This window comes from Carcharodon carcharias, chromosome 3, assembly GCF_017639515.1.
Source record: "Carcharodon carcharias isolate sCarCar2 chromosome 3, sCarCar2.pri, whole genome shotgun sequence".
Classification (NCBI taxonomy): domain Eukaryota; kingdom Metazoa; phylum Chordata; class Chondrichthyes; order Lamniformes; family Lamnidae; genus Carcharodon; species Carcharodon carcharias.
Genome location: NC_054469.1, coordinates 88,822,889 through 88,840,627, shown reverse-complemented (window position 1 = coordinate 88,840,627; position 17,739 = coordinate 88,822,889). Strand labels below are relative to the sequence as shown.

Sequence of the window (17,739 nt, the reverse complement as noted above, 5' to 3'; positions counted from 1 at the left end):
CCAATTAAGTCCTAATAAAATCTTTCCACAAATTTAACAATTCTTCTGAAATCAGTTAAGTTTTCCCATTTTCGTAGTGTACTAAAATTACAATTATAGTATTTCCCATCCTAGCACAATAATTTTGAAGCTCATTCTATCCTAACTCATTAGTGAGAAAACTCAATTACATATTAACAGAATATTTTAACAGGCTCTCATGCTACCTAACAGACAGGGACAGGAGTGAGCCTTTCAGCTCCTTGAGCCTGTTCCACCATTCAACTATGTCATATCTGAATTTGTACCTCAACTGCATTTAACTATGTTGGTTCCATATCCTTCAAAAACCTTACTTAACAAAATTCTATTGAACTGAGTCTTGAAAATTTCAACTGTCCCAGCATCCATGGCCTTTTGAGCATGCAAGTTCCAGATTTCCACTACATTTTGTGAAAAAGTGCTGTGTCATGGGGAACCAACAAACAGACTAATACAGGTAGAGTACAGCAGTTGGTCAACTAATCCTACACCAGGACCTTGCTTAGAGATCCCACCAAACCTACCTGCACATGTCACTAAAGACCTGCTTTGGTTGCCACTATTTCACCAGGAAGGCTGTCAGAGTTGTAACCATCTGCTAAAGCGTAACCTGCAAACAATATCTGGAAAGGAATGATTCTTCCTAAGTGAAGGTTACCATGGCAGGAAGCTTTCATGCCATTGCATCCTTACAATCCACCACATAGGACACTTCACATCAGACATTTTGCACTGCACAAGTGTTTCAAACACATGACAACTGCTATGTTTGCAAAGGACAACACCTTCATACCTTTTTTTCTGTGAAAGAATGAAATCGGTTGCACAACACAACTTTCACCTGTGACCAAATGCCTAAGAGGCAGAGTTTATAGGCTGCAAACCACCAGGTCTCTTCCTAGCAACCCGATGACACTAATTATTTTGCACACTCATACCCCAATTAAAATTAGTCAGTGGATTATTATTCAGATGGAGTCACCACAGAAGCTTTGAGAGTTTTAATCTTTGCCACTGGAGGCTTTGACAGGATAGCACTGATAAGCTGTTAACCCCTACAAACTTGTTCTCCTATTACAATTGATAATAGGCAGGAGCAGTCACTATGCCCAATTTATAAAGTTGCAGGAACGAAAAAAAGCCAAGTGAACCTAGTGGGATCAAAAAAATTCCACCCACTGGGCATTATCAGGGCTCTCTTCAATTTATCAAGGGGACCAGGAGCTGGACAAAGGAAACACACCATCTAGCAATTTATTTTTTTGTTTTAAACTTTTTTGTTGTTGATTGGTGCTTTCTAGCATGTTTCCCTCCACTGTCCAAAATTTGCATTTATTTACTTGCTAGGCTGTAATTGTGAATACAAGCTATTAAGAATTAGTTAGATCACTGCTACACCATAACACCTTACCTTATCCAAAGCAGCCACAAAACCAGCATCATTGTTGAATGCTGACATCACTAATGCATTATACTTCTTATGAACATCCAAAATTGTCTGTACATACATTTTGGGGTCCTGGGTCAAACAAAGAAAAGGAACAAAAGATATGAATACATTGAACATATTCATTTTATAAATGTGAAGAATGAAACTTACTTATTGATGAATAATAGTTTTAAAACAAAACTCAGTTTATTTGGATGGTCTCAAGAAATATTCGTGTACAAGTCCAGAAGCCAAGGTTACTGCTTGGAGATTGAAAGTGGTGGGGGGTTGGGAGGTTGGCAGCGCATCGTCCTACACAGAAGTCATTTCAGTGAGTGGTATTGTAGCTCACTCTGGGGGAGCACACTCACCTGCTCCTGGCCCAGTCCCACTTTCCAGTCGCCCCAAAGAATGGGAAATTTGATTTTAATATACGCTGACAGTTCCATGTGCTGTCGCCACTGCGCACAAACACAATTAACATGTATGAGCAAATTAATGCAAATGTGTGCAAAACGTTACCACTTGTAATACACATTTCCACCATCGAATCAGCACTTTTCTAAACCTGGCTGCCAAAGTAGTTTGGCAGCATCAGTATAGTGATACATGCCAACTACGCTTGCAGCTTTTGTTTAGAATGGTTCAATTAAAATTTCCATTCTTTTGTGACTCATACTGAAACAAACTGGACCGAAAATGTTTATTTAAAAAAAAACCATATAGGACAATGGCCATGGATCCAAATTGTTTAGTTTACTTCACTGAATAAGAATATTGCAAACCCAAGTCCTGTAAAGTTAATCCCTATGTTTTAACATCGCAAGTGTTAAACTGCAATGGCTCCCTTAACATCAATTTGGAAGTGTGAACATAATGATCATGCTGCAAGTGTGAACATGTTGTTGAACTGTGATAACAAGACCCAGGCTTTGTATTTAACCAGCAAAAGTCTTCAACGTTCACATCTTTCATAATTTATACCAAGCAAACCTAAATTTGGTTATTTTGCAGGCAGATTTTCTGCTGCAATTCAAAACTAAATTACTGAAACTTAAGTTGTTTAGTTTGTTATAGTTCATGGTCTTTTTTATTTGTTCTTGGAACGTGTGCATCACTGCCAAGGATACCATTAGTTGCCCATCCATAATTGCCCTTGAGGTGATGAACCACTGCAATTCATATGTGTGGGTACACCTAGAGTACTGTTGGGAAGGGAGTTCCAGGCTTTTGATTCAGCAACAGTGAAGGAGCGGCGATATAGTTCCACATCAGGGCTGTGCGAGACTTGGAGGGGAACTTGCAGATGGTGGTGTTTCTGCTGCCCTTGTTTTCCCAGGTGGTCAAGGATTTAGGTCCGGAAAGTTTTATCAAAGGAGGCTTGACGATTTGCTACAGTGCACCCATCTTGTATAGAGCGTACACTGCTACCACTGTATATTGGTGGTAGGAGGAGTGAATGCTTAAGGTGGGGTGCCGATCAAGTGGGCTGCTTTGTCCTGGACGGTGTTGAGCTTCTTGAGTGTTGCACATCCAGGCGATTTGAGAGTATTTCATCACATCTGACTTTTTAAAAAAATTCATGGTATGAGTACTACTGGCAAGGCCAGCAATTGATGCCCATCCCAAATTGCCAACAAGAGGCCAGTGAACTTCCTTTTTGAACCACTGCACTGTAGGACAATCTTTGGGGAATCAGGAGGTGAATTCCTCGCTGCAGAATTCCCAGCCTTTGACCTGCTCCTGCAGCCACAGTATTTATATGGCTGGTCCAGTGAATTTTCAGGTCAATTGTAATGTTCAGGGATTCAGCAATGGTCATGCTCTTAATATCATGGGGAGATGGTTAAATTCTCTCTTATTGGAGATGGTCATTGTTTGGCACTTGCATGGTGTGAATATTACTTGCCACTTATTAGCCTAAGCCTGAACGTTGTCCAGGGTCATGTTGCATGTGGGCAAGGACTGATTCAGTATACAAGAAGCTGTGAACACTGCAATCATCAGCAAACATCAACACTTCAGACTTTATGGAGGGAAGGTCACTGATGAAGCAGCTGAAAATGACTGGGCCTAGGACACTACCCTGAGGAACTCCTGCAGCGATATCCTAGGCTGAAATGTTTGACCTCCAATAACCACCACCATCTTCCTTTGTGCTAGGAGCCATTCCAGCCAGTGGACAGTATTTGCCCTGATTCCCACTGACTTGAGTTTTGCTCTGGCTCCTTGATGCCAGACTCTGTCAAATGCTGCCTTGATGTCAAGAAGAGTCACTCTCACCTCCCTCTCATATGCAGCTCTTTTGTTCATGTTTGGACAATGTCTAAATTGAGGTATGGATCTGAGGTGCCCCGACAGAAGCCAAAATGAGCATAAGTAGGTTACTGCTAAGTAAATGCCACTTGACAGCAATATCAACAACACTTTCATCATTTTGTTGATGATTGAGAGTAGATTGATGGGAGTGTAATTGGCTGGAATGGATTTGTCCTGCTTTTTGTCGACAGGGAACAAAGTATCAATTTTCCATATCGTTGGGTGATTGCTAATGTTGCTGCTGTACTGAAACAGCATGGCTAGGAGCACAGCTAGTTCTGCGACACAAGCCTTTAGTGGTACAGCTAGGATGTTGTCAGGGCCAAAAGCCTTTTGTTTCTCACCAGAAGAATTCTGATTGGAAATGGTGTAGGCTTCATGACAGAAGCAATTTAATTTAGTTTCTCCTCAAAAAATGGATAACTACACCAAGCAAAAGAAAAATCTGACAATCACAAGAAATAAACTCAAAATTTTCAGCAAGATGACAAGCCTTGGCACCGTAATTTGAAGAAACTTATAAGTTTTAAAACTCACAGCAGATAAGCCAGACTCAACCAAAATAATTAGAGGCATTATCACCATTTTAAACTGTACTTTTTGGTGTTCTTTTCTTCCAACACATATCATTAAAGGGTGTCTAAGAAACCAAAATTCTCTATCCCCAGAAAGGATGGTGGTGTAAGGGGTGCATGTGGGTGGAGGGGGAGGTGGCTAAGGGAGGAAAATGATAGAAAGTTGGAAAGTAATGAAAGTTTCTAAAAGCATGAAAGGTATGGTAATTGCAGATGTCAGCAACATTGGTAAAACAAAGATAATGGGTCAGAGGGCAAGGTAACCAGGGGTTTTGCAGGTTAACTTTCTGCTGATCAACATTCTATAACTCACATTTAGAGCAGCTTCTCCACACTTCTCAATGGCAGCCAAACCCTGGTTATGAATGTGTGTTTCTAGAAGCTTCTTCAGTTCCCCAAGGCCATCTTGGATTCGAGAAACGAGGTTATACATCCTACCCAGATCTGCCAAACCAAAAAGACAAATCTAATCAAAATGTCAAAAAAACAATTAGAGCTGAATATTTCACTTATCCAACAGCTGGGACATGTTGTTTTACTCTTCAGAATAATAAATAAAAATCATAATGTCTTAAAAGAAAAATGGAAAATACACACCCAAATCTATAATCATGATAGCCTATAGCTATCATAAAAAAATTATACATCAGACTTGGTCGCAATTAACAGAAAACAAATAGTGTGTACAGAAAAATGCACACAACCAAATATTTTAAAAGTTTTAAGTAGCCCTTACACTCAATTCAGGCCTGTAACAATTTTTCACAGTATATAGTTATAAAGAAGCTTCATTTTTTACAAAGCTTGTTTCTCCACTACTGAGTGTTTCAACTTTTAATTAAATGATTTAAACGCCAATGGTAATATTTGCAGACCATACTTGAAAGCTAGAAAGCAAAACTTGCACCTTTCACAACATTAGGATGTGAATGTACTTTACATTCAATGAAATGTTTTTGAAGAAATGCAGTCAGTGTTATATGTAAGGAAGGTAGCAGCCAATTTGCGCACAGCAAGCTCCCACAAACAGCAATGTGATAATGTTCGGATCACTGATTTCTGTGATGTTCACTGTGGTATAAATATTGGTGAGGACACCAGGGATAAACTATCTGATCTTCTTCAAAATAGTGCCACTGGATCTTCTACAAGCATCTGAGGGGGCTGACGTGGCTTCAGTTTGACATATCATCCAAAGACACCTCCAACAATGCAGTACTCCCTTAGTATCATACTGGAATGGCAGCCTTGATTTGTGTTCAAACCCTGGAGTGGTTCCTAAACCCATAACATTCTGACAAAGCGAAAATGCTACAAGCTGAACCAAACGAACACAGTTCTAATGCACCATTTTTAGTTTCTTACTTTTTTTATTCATAGAGTGTCACAGTGTTAAGCTGGGAGTTTGGTAAGTGAGAGAGTTAGGTGAAGACAGAAACAATAAATTAAGAAAAATAAATGTAATTAACATAATAAAAATGGCAGGACGGGCGATGTATCACAGCTGCAGCCTGTGGGAGCTCCTGGATGCCACTACAATCCATGGCAACCACATCTGTAGTAAGTGCCTGCAGGCTCAGAGTTAATGAGCTGAAGGTTGAGCTGCAGACATTGCAATGCATCAAGGAGGGAAAAAGTTACCCACACCATATTCCCTTCGATCAACCTTTTCTGTTATTTCATTAAAAAATTCAATTAAGCATAATCTGCCTTTTACAATTCTGTACTCTCTTTAATTAACTAAACCTCTTGAATTGACTGGTAATTTTTTCCGATTATTTCTAAAACCTTACTCACAATGGATGTTAAGCTAACCAGCGTGTAGTTATTAGAAACAAAAACAAAAACAGAATTACCTGGAAAAACTCAGCAGGTCTGGCAGCATCGGCGGAGAAGAAAAGAGTTGACGTTTCGAGTCCTCATGACCCTTCGACAGAACTGAATCAGTCACAGTTCTGTCAAAGGGTCATGAGGACTCGAAACGTCAACTCTTTTCTTCTCCGCCGATGCTGCCAGACCTGCTGAGTTTTTCCAGGTAATTCTGTTTTTGTTTTTGTTTTGGATTTCCAGCATCCGCAGTTTTTTTGTTTTTATATGTGTAGTTATTAGATATGTCCTTACACTCTCAAACAAGGATGTTACATTTAAGTCATAACATCTTAAGGTAAGAAATGGGAACAAGAGTAGGTTATTCATCTCTCTGAGCCTTATCCATCATTCAACAAGATCATGGCTGATCTGACTGTAGCCTTAACTCCATTTTCCTGCCTGCGCCCACATTCCCCCCCAACCAAAACCTTCCACTCCCTTGTAGATCAAAATCTGTCTAACTCAGCCTTGAATATCTTAAATGACCCAATCTCCGCTGCTCTCCAAGGTAGAGAATTCCAATAATGATCCTCAGAGAAGAAATTCCTCCTCATCTCAGTCTTAAATGGGAGACCCCTTATTTTGAAACTCCCCCCTAGTTGTAGATTCCCCAGAAAGGGGAAACAGTTTTGTGGTTAAGCTCCTTCATAATCTTAAAATGTTTCACTAAGATCACCTCATATCCTTCTAAATTCTAGAGTATAGGTCCAACCTGTTCAACGCTTCCTCATAATACAATGCCTTTATTTCAGGAATTAACCTATTGAGCCTGCTCTGAACTACCTCTGATGCAAGTCTACACCCCTTAAGGAGCCCAAAGCAGTACACAGTATTCCAGGTGTAGTCTCTGTACAGTTACAGCAACACTGCGCCACTTTTGTATTTTATACTCCATCCCCCATGCAACAAAGGCCAACATTCCAGTTGCCTTCCGAATGATTTGCTGTACTTGCATGCTAACTTTGAGATTCATGCACAAAGACATCCAGGCATCTATGTACTGTAGCATTATGCAGTGTCTCTCCATTTAAATAATATTCTACTTTTCTATTCTTCCTGCTAAATTAAACAAGTTCGCATTTTCCCACATTATATTCCATCTGCAAAAGATTTGCCCACTCTCTTAACCTATCTATATCCCTTCGCAGACTCTTTGAATCCTCAACTTGCTTTTCTACCTATCTTTGTATCGTCAGAAAATTTTGGCTACAATATAGTCAGTTCCTTCATCCAAATTATTAATATACACTGCAAATAGTTGAGGCCCCAGCACCGATCATTGTGGCATTCCAATCGTTACAGTTTGTTAACCAGAAAATGTCCCATTTATTCAAACACTGCTCTCTTTTGGTTAGCCAATCTTCTATCCATGCTAATATTACTCCCAACACCATGAACTTGTATATAACAACAGAAAATGCTGGGAAAACTCAGGTCTGGCAGCATCTGTGGAGAGAGAACCTGAATTAACGTTTCGAGTCTGAAGAAGACTCTGAAAAGTCATACAGACTTGAAATGTGAACTGTTTCTATAAGACCATAAGACGGAGGAGCAGAAGTAGGCCATTCAGCCCATCAAATCTATTCTGCCATTTGATGGGATCATGGCTGATATGATAAGCCTCAACTCCACTTTCCTGCCTTTTCCCCATAACCCTTGATTCCCTTACTGATTAAAAATCTGTCTGCCTCAGCCTTGAATATACTTAACAACCCAGCCTCTACAGCCTTCTGCGGTAAAGAATTCCACAGATTGACTACCCTCAGAGAAGAAATTCCTCCTCATCTCTGTTTTAAATGGGCACCCCCTTACTCTGAGATTATGCCTTTTGATCCTAGACTCTCCCACAAGGGGAAAACAACCTCTCAGCATCTACCCTGTCAAGCCCCACTAAGAGTTTTATATGTTACAATAAGGTCACCTCTCATTCTTCTAAACTCCAATAAGTACAGGCCTAACCTACTCAACTTCTCTTCGTAAGAAAATCCCTCCATACCCAGGATCAACCGAGTGAACCTACTCTGGATTGCCTCCAATGCCAGTATATCCTTCCTTAGATAAAAGACCAAAATTGTTCACAGTATTCCAGGTGTGGTCTAACTGATGCCTTGTATAGTTTTAGCAAGACTACCCCATTTTGATACTCCATTCCCTTTGAAATAAAGGCCAACACCTCATTTGCCTTCCCTATTACCAGTTGAACTCATATGTTCACTTTTTGGAATTCATGCACAAGGACTCCCAAATTCCTCTGTGCTGCAGCCTTTCTCCATTTAAATAATATTCAGCCTCTATTCTTCCTGCCAAAATGTTTAACCTCGCATTCTCGCATATTACATTCCATCTACCAAGTTTTTACCCAAGCACTTAACCTATCTATATCCCTCTGTAGACTCCTTGTGTCATCTTCACCACTTGTCTTCCCACCTATTTTTGTGTCATCCACAAACTTGGATTCACTTCCCTCATCCAAGTCATTAATATACATTGTAAATAATTGTGGCCCCAGCACTGATCCCTGTGGCACTCCACTAGGTACAGGTTGCCATTGTGAAAATGCCCCCCATTCCCCAACTCTCTGTCTTCTATTAGTTGGCTAATCCTCTACCCATGTTAATATACTACCCTCAACACCATGGGCTCTTATCTTATTAAGTAGCCTTATGTGCAGTACCATATCGAACGCCTTTTGGAAATTCAAATATATTGCATCTACTGGTTCCCCTTTATCTATCCTGCTTATTACCTCCTCAAAGAACTCCAATAAATGTGTCAGGCATGATTTCCCCTTCATGAAGCCATGCTGACTCTGCTTGATTAGATTATGTAATCATAATTTTCCCAGAATTGCACTAAGTGCAGTACCAGGCAGGTAAAGTGAAGTCCTACCCGCTGACAAAAATGGTGGGTTCTAATGCCGTATCTTCCTGAGCCCGCCTCATTATTTATTCACTCCCACGAAACACGCTGTTTCCATGGTGAGCGGGCTCTCATTCGCCCACTCGCCATCACCCCGCTGTTGCATCACGCCAGCCGCCATCTTTAAAAAGCAGCAGTCCGCAAAGCGCTCATCGCCGCCAGCTCACCATCACTGCCTGGGAGATATGGCCAGCAAAGGCAAAAGGGCTGGGGATCCCGGCTTCAACGATGGGTCCCTCAAGTGACTGCTGGATGCTGTGGAGGTGCACCGGGATGTGCTCTACCCCACTCTGGCCGTAGGATAGGTAGCAATGTCACCAACTCTGCTTGGGAGGCAGTGACAGCGGTGGTCAGCATGAACGCCCTGCAGAGGAGGACAGCCACCAAGTGCCGCAAAAGGATGAATGATCTCCTCCGTTGCACCAGGGTGAGTCACTCTTTTCATCACTCTCAACTCTCTCACTCACAAACCCATCTCACACCCACAGGGCCTTCACTGCTAGTGCAAGGGACATCACCATTCACTCTTTCATATACACCGTCAATGTGCTCATCCTGTCCACAGGACCACTCACACCGTCCAGGCATAGGCATCCTGATACACTCTCCCCATCTCTATCCCAGGACAAACTGGCTCACAACAGAAGGAAAAGGTCACAGACAGGTGGAGGGATGCTAGAAATCAAAGTTCTGACAGAATTCAAAAACAGAGCCATCCAGCTGGCCGGCGATGACCAGGACCGATCCTGTGCTGACAGTGAGGTCAGTGCTGCTCTGCTAAATGAGGACCCGGCAGTGCAGCATTCATCAGAAAACCAGGCCACTGCCATGCACTAATTATCTCCCCTTGCTTTCGCAGACTCATTCCCCAACAGCCGACAAAGTCCATGACCCAGGGCCTCCAATCAAGCTCCGAAGAAACTTCTGAAGAGGAATCCGAAGGCACTCTCCCTGAAGTTCCGTCACAGCGCTCAACCACACCCTCCGCCAGCACAGAAACACACACCTCGGTGGGACCTAGCTTTAGAGTAGCCTCGGGATCACGATCTGGTGAGCACATCGCACTTTCTGATCCACAGAAGGCGGAGGCAGGGACTTTCCAGGTTCCCGGCACTCGGAGGATTGCTGGAGGTCAGAATGTTGCTGAGTTGATGACGAGCCTCTGGACTTGGTCATGTCACAGTTGCTGCAGCTGCAAAGGCCAAGCTAGGGAACAACAGGAAGGGATGTCCACTGCACTCTTTAGATTGCAAGGCAAGATGGAGGAGCCCGTCCGTCTTCAGGCTGAGGTGATAGCGCCGGCATTGCAACACACCAAGGTCACCACTGGCAGGATGGCAGCTGCCTTGGGCACCTTGGTCCAGGACATTACTCCTGCACTGCTGCGGTGGTGTCATAGTAGGCCTCCAACAGTGTGTACACAAGGGGGATGCTGGGCAGCTTGATCTCACTCCAACTATGCTTTCCACTCCAAGTCAACCAGGGGCCCTCAGTCACTTGTAGGGAGGAGGATCAGGAGGTGCACACTTCGGGGTCATCCACCCAGGTGACGTTGGGAGTGACTGGCCGATCTGACTGCCCTAAGTGCGACCTCCGCAGGTCTAGCTTCACAGGCCGAGGAGGGTGCCACTGCCACACAGCAGGACCCCGAAGCAGGCCAGGGCCCTCCAAGTCTCGGCCCTCCAGAGGATGCCCGCCAAAGTCATCAAAGGCAGGGTGTCACAGTCAGCAGGCTGCCTCCACCTTTGCTGCAGGTGTCCCAGGAGGACCCAGACATAGCAGCAAGGTTAGGAATGTTAGGTTAAAGTAGTTGCACAGCCTGGCCACGGGTGATGATCACTTGTACATACTGTTCACTATTGTCAATAAACTCCTCAATGTCACCCTGCCTGTGGCTCCTTGTTCTGATGTGTAATATTCTCACTCAGATGTGAAACCTTTCTGCACAAAATAAAAGGCAGGTGTCTCAGTTCAGGGCTTCTTCCCTGTGCAGCCTTCAGACCATAGTAATGGTCCAGCCTCACACTCCCTGGAAACATTACAGTTGCCTGCACCTTGACAGTGCTGGTCATTGCTGCCAAAATGTAGTGGGCAGGTTCCTAAGTGCTCTCAGCAGCTTTAAGGTGGGGCTGGCTCCCACCACACCAGCATCTGCGACCAGTGCTGTGGACCAGCTCCTGAAGGGCTGAGGCGCTGAAGGCAGATACAGCATCAGGTGCATCTAAAGTTTTGTGGCTGCGTCTCTGAGATGGCCCTGATCAGAGTGCAAGCGAGCTACCCTCGGTCAGACAGGAGTCTGGCATTCTCAGAGGCTACGTGAAGATCTATGAAGTGTCTTCACTGTATGTTGTCATCATCCTCCTGCAATTGAGCAATTATTAGAGCCTCCACTGCATCTCCATGACAGGAGCATTCTCACAGAGGGTAATGGTGCTTCAATTAGCCAGACTGGAGTCAAACGCTCACAACTGCGATGTGAGCATCTATGGGGACACCTCACTGCATGTCATCATCCTCCACAAATCTGACAGCTATGAGGGCCTTCTGAGTGCACCTGCCTCATCTAGCCAGTGCGAGAGCATCAACCCCATTGTCATCACCATCGAGGACCCCCTCGCTCTCATCCCCTGGAGGAAATGTGCAGCTCCTCCATCTCTTCCTCAACCAGTTCCTCACCCCGTTACAACCTGGTACTGCAAAGGGCACAGCAGACGACGATGATGTGTGATACCCTCTGTTGACCATATTGCAGGGCTCCACCAGATCGGTCCAGGCACCAGAACCTCATCTTCAGCATCCGATAGTCTGCTCCACTCTTGCAAGCTGCTGCATAAGCCTCATTATAGCGCTGCTCTGCTGCAGTCTGAGGCCACCGCGTGGGTGTCATCAGCCATGGCCTCTGCGGATGGCCCTTATCCCCAAGGAACCAACCCTGCAGCCTCTGTGGACCTGGAAGACTGCAGGGATCTGCAAGTGACTCAGGATGTAGGAAACCATATGCATACCTGCAGGATGCATTTCTGGTAGTCACATATCAGCTTCACGTTCAGTGAGTGGAAGCCCTTGTGGTTGATAGTCCACTGAGTGTAGCAATGGAGACCTGAGCGCCAAGAGTGCAGTCAATCGCACCCGGCACCTGTGAGAATCCCAAGATCAGGACAAATCCAATGGCCCTTGCATCCTGGCTGTGCCGGTCCCCGGCAAAATGTACAAAGTTGTGTGCCATGGAGAAGATGGCATCAGTGACCTCATGGATGCATTTGTGGGTGGCAGATTATAAAATCCCAGAGGTGACCTGTAGAGTCCTGAAAGGAGCAACTGGCATAGAAATTGAGAACCACGATCACTTTCACAGACACTGGCAGTGGATGCCCTTGGCACCAAGTCCTGCAGTAAGAGGCAGATGTGAGCCACCAGGTCCCTAGACATGCGCAGTCATTGGTGACACTGGTTCTCAGTTATCTGCAGGAATGGCAGGCGGCGTCTATAGACCCTGGCTGTCACTAGGCACGACCAGCCACAGCTCGCGGTCGCTCCTGGGCAGCGTGTGCGGGAGCCCCTGCTGCCCCTTTATGAGCTTGCTGCTCCTGCCTTTGCCTGGCCAGGTGTCTCAGTTGCTCTCTCCTTGGTATTCTATGGTTTCTGCAGGCCACCAGGCATACAGCTAGGTCACCAGGGTCCATGATCCTGACATGGACCTCCTGCAGTATGAAAGAGACAGGCGTGGTTATCATGACTTATCACCTTTCCTAGTTGTGTGTGATCGGCCCTTAATGCTTCCCGGAGAGTGCTGGTCACCCCTCGGATGGCCACAGATGACTGCATTGCATGGCTGCCCAGACAACCTGTGACATGGCGGACATTGGTCCAAACCAGGATGCTGAGATTGCAAGGGGCTGAGAACTCCTCCAGCAGTGACTGCTACATGACCAGCATTGGCGAGGAGATTGTACAACATGTGCAGTCCAACTGCTCCGCGGTCCAATAAAGAGGTGGCGGACTCAAAGTCTGTGCCAGGGGATGGGTGGGGGTAAGGAATGGAACACTTGGTGGCCCATTGGTGCCTCCATGTTGCTTGCATTATCGGGGAGGCTAGGAGCCTGACCCCAGTCATATCACTGTAGCTGCGCTGATCTGTCTTAGTTGCAGAGGCATGGTCAGTTTATACAGGTGATCCTAATGTGTGGCCACTTCTCTCACTTATCCTAATCCCCCCCCACCCCAGCAGTTGCCTCAGAGGCTGGTCAGCACTTGCTCCCAGACACCCCCACCTCTCAGCAGTCACCTGTGGAACCAGACATCAGATTCTAAAGTCCCCCGAGGCCTGTAAACACCAGCGAACTGTGAAGAACGCTGCAGCTCACTCACCTCAGTCCCCCACAAAGTGAAGGCCGCCAAGTGCACGTCCCCTGCATGTCGCTGTGAAACACATGGAGGTGCTTTCCCGCCGACGTGGACAGATGATACGGCGGGGTTCCAAGAGCCTGGCAGGATGGCCTTTTAATTATATGCTAATGTATTACAATTGGCTCCCCGCCAACTGATGGCGGAAAAACGCAGCCCGTCATCGGCGGGCTGAGCGGAAGATCGTGACCTGCCTTCACGCTGTCATGAAGTGGGCCCTGCCATATTCTCTGCGCACGCCACCTATCACGCCCGCCAGCAGTGGGCTCGGAAAATTCTGCCCTGTATTTGTAAATGTTCTGCTATTATATCCTTTATAATAGACTCCAACATTTTCCCAATGACAGATGTTAAACCAACTGGCCTATAGTTACCTATTTTTTGTCTCCCTCCCTTGTTGAAAAAGGATGGTACATTGGCTGTGCTCCAATCTTCTGGGATTTTTCCAGAATCCAAGGATTCTTGGAAGATTACTACCAGTGCATCCACTATCCAAGTAGCTACTTCCTTTATTATCCTAGGATACAACCCAGCAGGTCCAGGTGACTTATCTGACTTTAGCCCCATTAGTTTCCCTAGTACTTTTTCTCCAGTGATAGTTATTGTGATTATTTCCTCCCCAGCTTTTGCTCCTTGATTTAGTATTTTTGGAATGCTATTAGTAACCTGTATCATGAAAACAGAAGCAAAGTATTTATCCAACTCTTCTGCCATTTCCTGGTTCCCCATTATTGTTTCCCCAGCTTCATTCTCCAAGGGGCCTACGTTCACTTTGGCATCTCCCTTCCTTTTTATTTATTTAAAGAAGCTCTTACTGTCCATTTTTATATTATTTGCTAGATTACCCTCAAAGTTTTTTTCCTCCCTTTTTTTTTGGTCATTTTTTGTTGGTTTTTAAAACTTTCCCAATCCTCTACCACTTACCACTAATCTTTGCCATATTGTAAGTTTTTTCTTTCAATTTAATATTTTCCTTAACTTCCTTGGTTAACCATGGTTGGTTTATACCCTTCCTTGAATCCTTCTTCCTCACTGGGATATTGTCGAGAGTCATGAACTATTTTCTTAAATGTCTGCCACTGTTCATCAACCGTCTTTTCTGCTAAAATCCTTTCCCAGTCCACTCCAGCCAACTCTGCCCTCGTTCCATTGTAATTACCCTTATGTAAGTTTAACACAAGTTGTTTCCGACCCATGCTTCTCACTCTCAAATTGAATGCTAAATTCTACCATATTATGGTCACTGTTTCCTAGGGGATCCTTTACTCAGATCATTTATTAAACCTGCCTCATTACACGTTACCAGATCCAAAATAGCCTGAGCCCTGGTTGGACTCACAACATACTGTTCTAACAAACTGCCCCGAATGAATTTTTGCTCGTGTCTACCTCTGCCAATTTGATTTTCCCAATCTACATGAAAATTAAAGTCACCCATGATTAATATGCTGCCCTTTTTGCATGCCTTCATTATCTCCTGATTTATTCCCTGTCCTACAGCATAGCTACCATCAGGGGGCCTATAGACTACTCCCCACCGGTGTCGTCTTCTTCTTCTTGTTATTTCTTACCTCTACCCATATGGATTCTACATCGTCCAATCCTTTCTCGCTATCGTCCTTATTACATCTCGTCCTAACAAAGCTACCCCATCAGCCTTTCCTTCTTGCCTATCCTTTCCAAAAGACACATACCCCTGAATATTTAGTTGCCAGCTTTGATTTTCTTGTAGCTACATTTCCGTAATGGCTATAAGATCATATCCATTATCCTCTGTTTGTCCCATTATTTTCCCCTTTTGACCCAATTTGCTGCTGTTTTTTTATGTTTGTACACTCAGTCCCTTCCTGTCACACTCTGGGTACTATTACCTAAATAGCTCCCTTGCAAGGCTGCCATGTCATTTTGCTCTGTAAGCCTACGTATCCCCTTTCCAGAACCACCAACAACCTCCCCCCTCCCCCCCACCCGGCACCCCATTTAGTTTAAAGCCCTCTCCACTGCCCTAATTATTCAGTTTGCCAGGATACTGGCCCCAGCACGGTTCAAGTAAAGCCCGTCCCACCAAAACAGCTCCCTTCTACCCTAATACTGGTACCAGTGCCCCATGAACTGAAACCCATTCCTCCCACATCAATCTCTGAGCCACGCATTTAACTCCTTGACTTTATTTATCCTTTGCCACTCTCTCCACAGATGCTGCCAGACTTTGAGATTTCCCAGCACTTTCTGTTTTTATTTCAGAATTCCAGCATCTGCAGTATTTTGCTTTTATCTTACCATTCACTCTTATCTTGTGTAGTAACAAGGGTAATTAAGAATGGGCAACAAATGCTAGCCTTGGCAGTGAAACCCACAGCCCATGAAGGAATAAGAAAACCTTTTATGTGGCACCTTATCGAATGACTTTTGGAAATCCAAATACACTACACCTACTGGTGCTCCCTTGTCCACCCTATTCAATATCCCCTGAAAGAACTCTTAATACATTTGTCACACCATATTTTACTTTTATAAAACTGTGTTAAGTCTGTTTGATTATATTATGATTTTCTATATGTCTTGCAACTACTTCCTTAATAATAAATTCCAGCATTTTCCCAAGGACGGACTAACTGGCTTGTAGTTCCTGGTTTCTGTCTGTCTACATTCTTGAATAGAAGAGTTACATTTGCAGTTTTCCAATCTGTGGGGACATTTCCAGAATCTAGGGGATTTTACATGAAAGATTACAACCAATGATTCTACCACCTCTGCAGTCACTTCCTGTAGACCCTCTCATCCAAGCCATCAGGTCCAGGGGTACTAGTGAGCCTTTAATCCACAAACAAACAGCAAAAGGGTGGTAAGAGGAGGAGTAGGGCTGATTAGAGACCAAAAAGGGGATTTACACATGGAGGCAGGGGGTATGGTGTTAAATGAATATCTGTCTTTACCAAGGAAGCCACACGGTGACAAAGAAGGAAACTCTGTCACTACAAGGGTTCAAAATTGATAAAGAGGAAGTGTTGGATAAACTGTCGGTACTCAAGGCACCGGGAATGGATGAGATAACACCCAAGGATATTGAAGGTAGTAAGAGAGGAAATTGCAGGGGCACTGGCCATAATCTCTGAATCTTCCCTAGACTCAGGGGAGGTGCCGGATGACTGGAGAATTGCAAACATTATGCCCTTATTCCAAAATGGTTGAAAAGGATACGCCCAGCAATTATAGACCAATTTAACTTCAGTGGTAGGGAAAGCTTCTTGAAACAATCATCGGGGATAGAATTAGTAGTCACATAGAAAATTGTGGATTGATTATGAAGAACCAGTATGGGTTTCTAAAGGGGAAATAGTGTTTAACTAACTTGCTGGAGTTTTTTGATGAGGTAACAGAGAGGGTTGATGAGAGTAATGCTGTTGACGTGCTGTACATGGACTTACAAAAGGCATTCGATACATTGCCATACAACAGACCCTTGCTTTTCCTGATATGTATTAATAACCTCAATCTTGGTGTGCAGGGGACAATTTCAAAGTTTGCAGATGATGTGAAACTTGGAAGCATTGTAAACTGTGAGGGGGACAGTATAGAACTTCAAAAGGACATCAACAAGTTGGTAGTGTGGGTGGATAGGTGGCAGATGAAGTTCAATGCAGAGAAGTGTAAGGTGATGCATTTCGGTAGATAGAACATGGAAAGACAATATAAAATAACGGGTACAATTCTTAAGGCAGTGCAGGAGCAGAGGGACCTGGTTGTATATGTGCATAGATCATTGAAGGTGGCAGGACAGGTGGAGAGAGCAGTTAATAAAGCATACAGTATCCTGGGCTTTATTAATAATAGGGGCATAGAGTACAAGAACAGGAAAATAATGTTCAGCTTATATAAGACACTAGTTAGACCTCAGCTGGAGTAGTGTGTACAGTTCTGGGCACCACACTATAGGATGGATGTGAATGCATTGGAGAGAGTACAGAAGAGGTTTATAAGAAAGGCTCCAGGGGTGAGAAACTTCAGTTATGAAGATAGATTGGAGAAGTTGGGACCTTTCTCCTTGGAGAGGAGAAAGCTAAGAGGAGATTTGATATGGATGTTCAAAATCATGACGGGGCTGGACAGAGTAGATAGGGAGAAGCTGTACCCAGTCAAAAAAAAGAATCCAGAACGAGAGGGCACAGATTTAAAGTGATTTGCAAAAGAAGCAAACGTGAT

The 17,739-nt window shown here is 44.2% G+C and overlaps 1 protein-coding gene across 3 annotated transcripts in view; it reads right to left on the bottom strand.

Moving 5' to 3' along the window:
- The window catches only part of cul1b (cullin 1b), a 133,150-nt gene that overhangs the window by 29,673 nt on the left and 85,738 nt on the right, over positions 1-17,739 (bottom strand). For all 3 annotated transcript variants that reach the window (XM_041184152.1, XM_041184154.1, XM_041184153.1), the window contains 2 exons: positions 4,658-4,788; positions 1,433-1,540 (listed from right to left, as the gene is read on the bottom strand). In XM_041184152.1, coding sequence (XP_041040086.1) covers positions 1,433-1,540; positions 4,658-4,788 — 239 coding nt within the window. The remainder of the gene's footprint in view (positions 1-1,432; positions 1,541-4,657; positions 4,789-17,739) is intronic.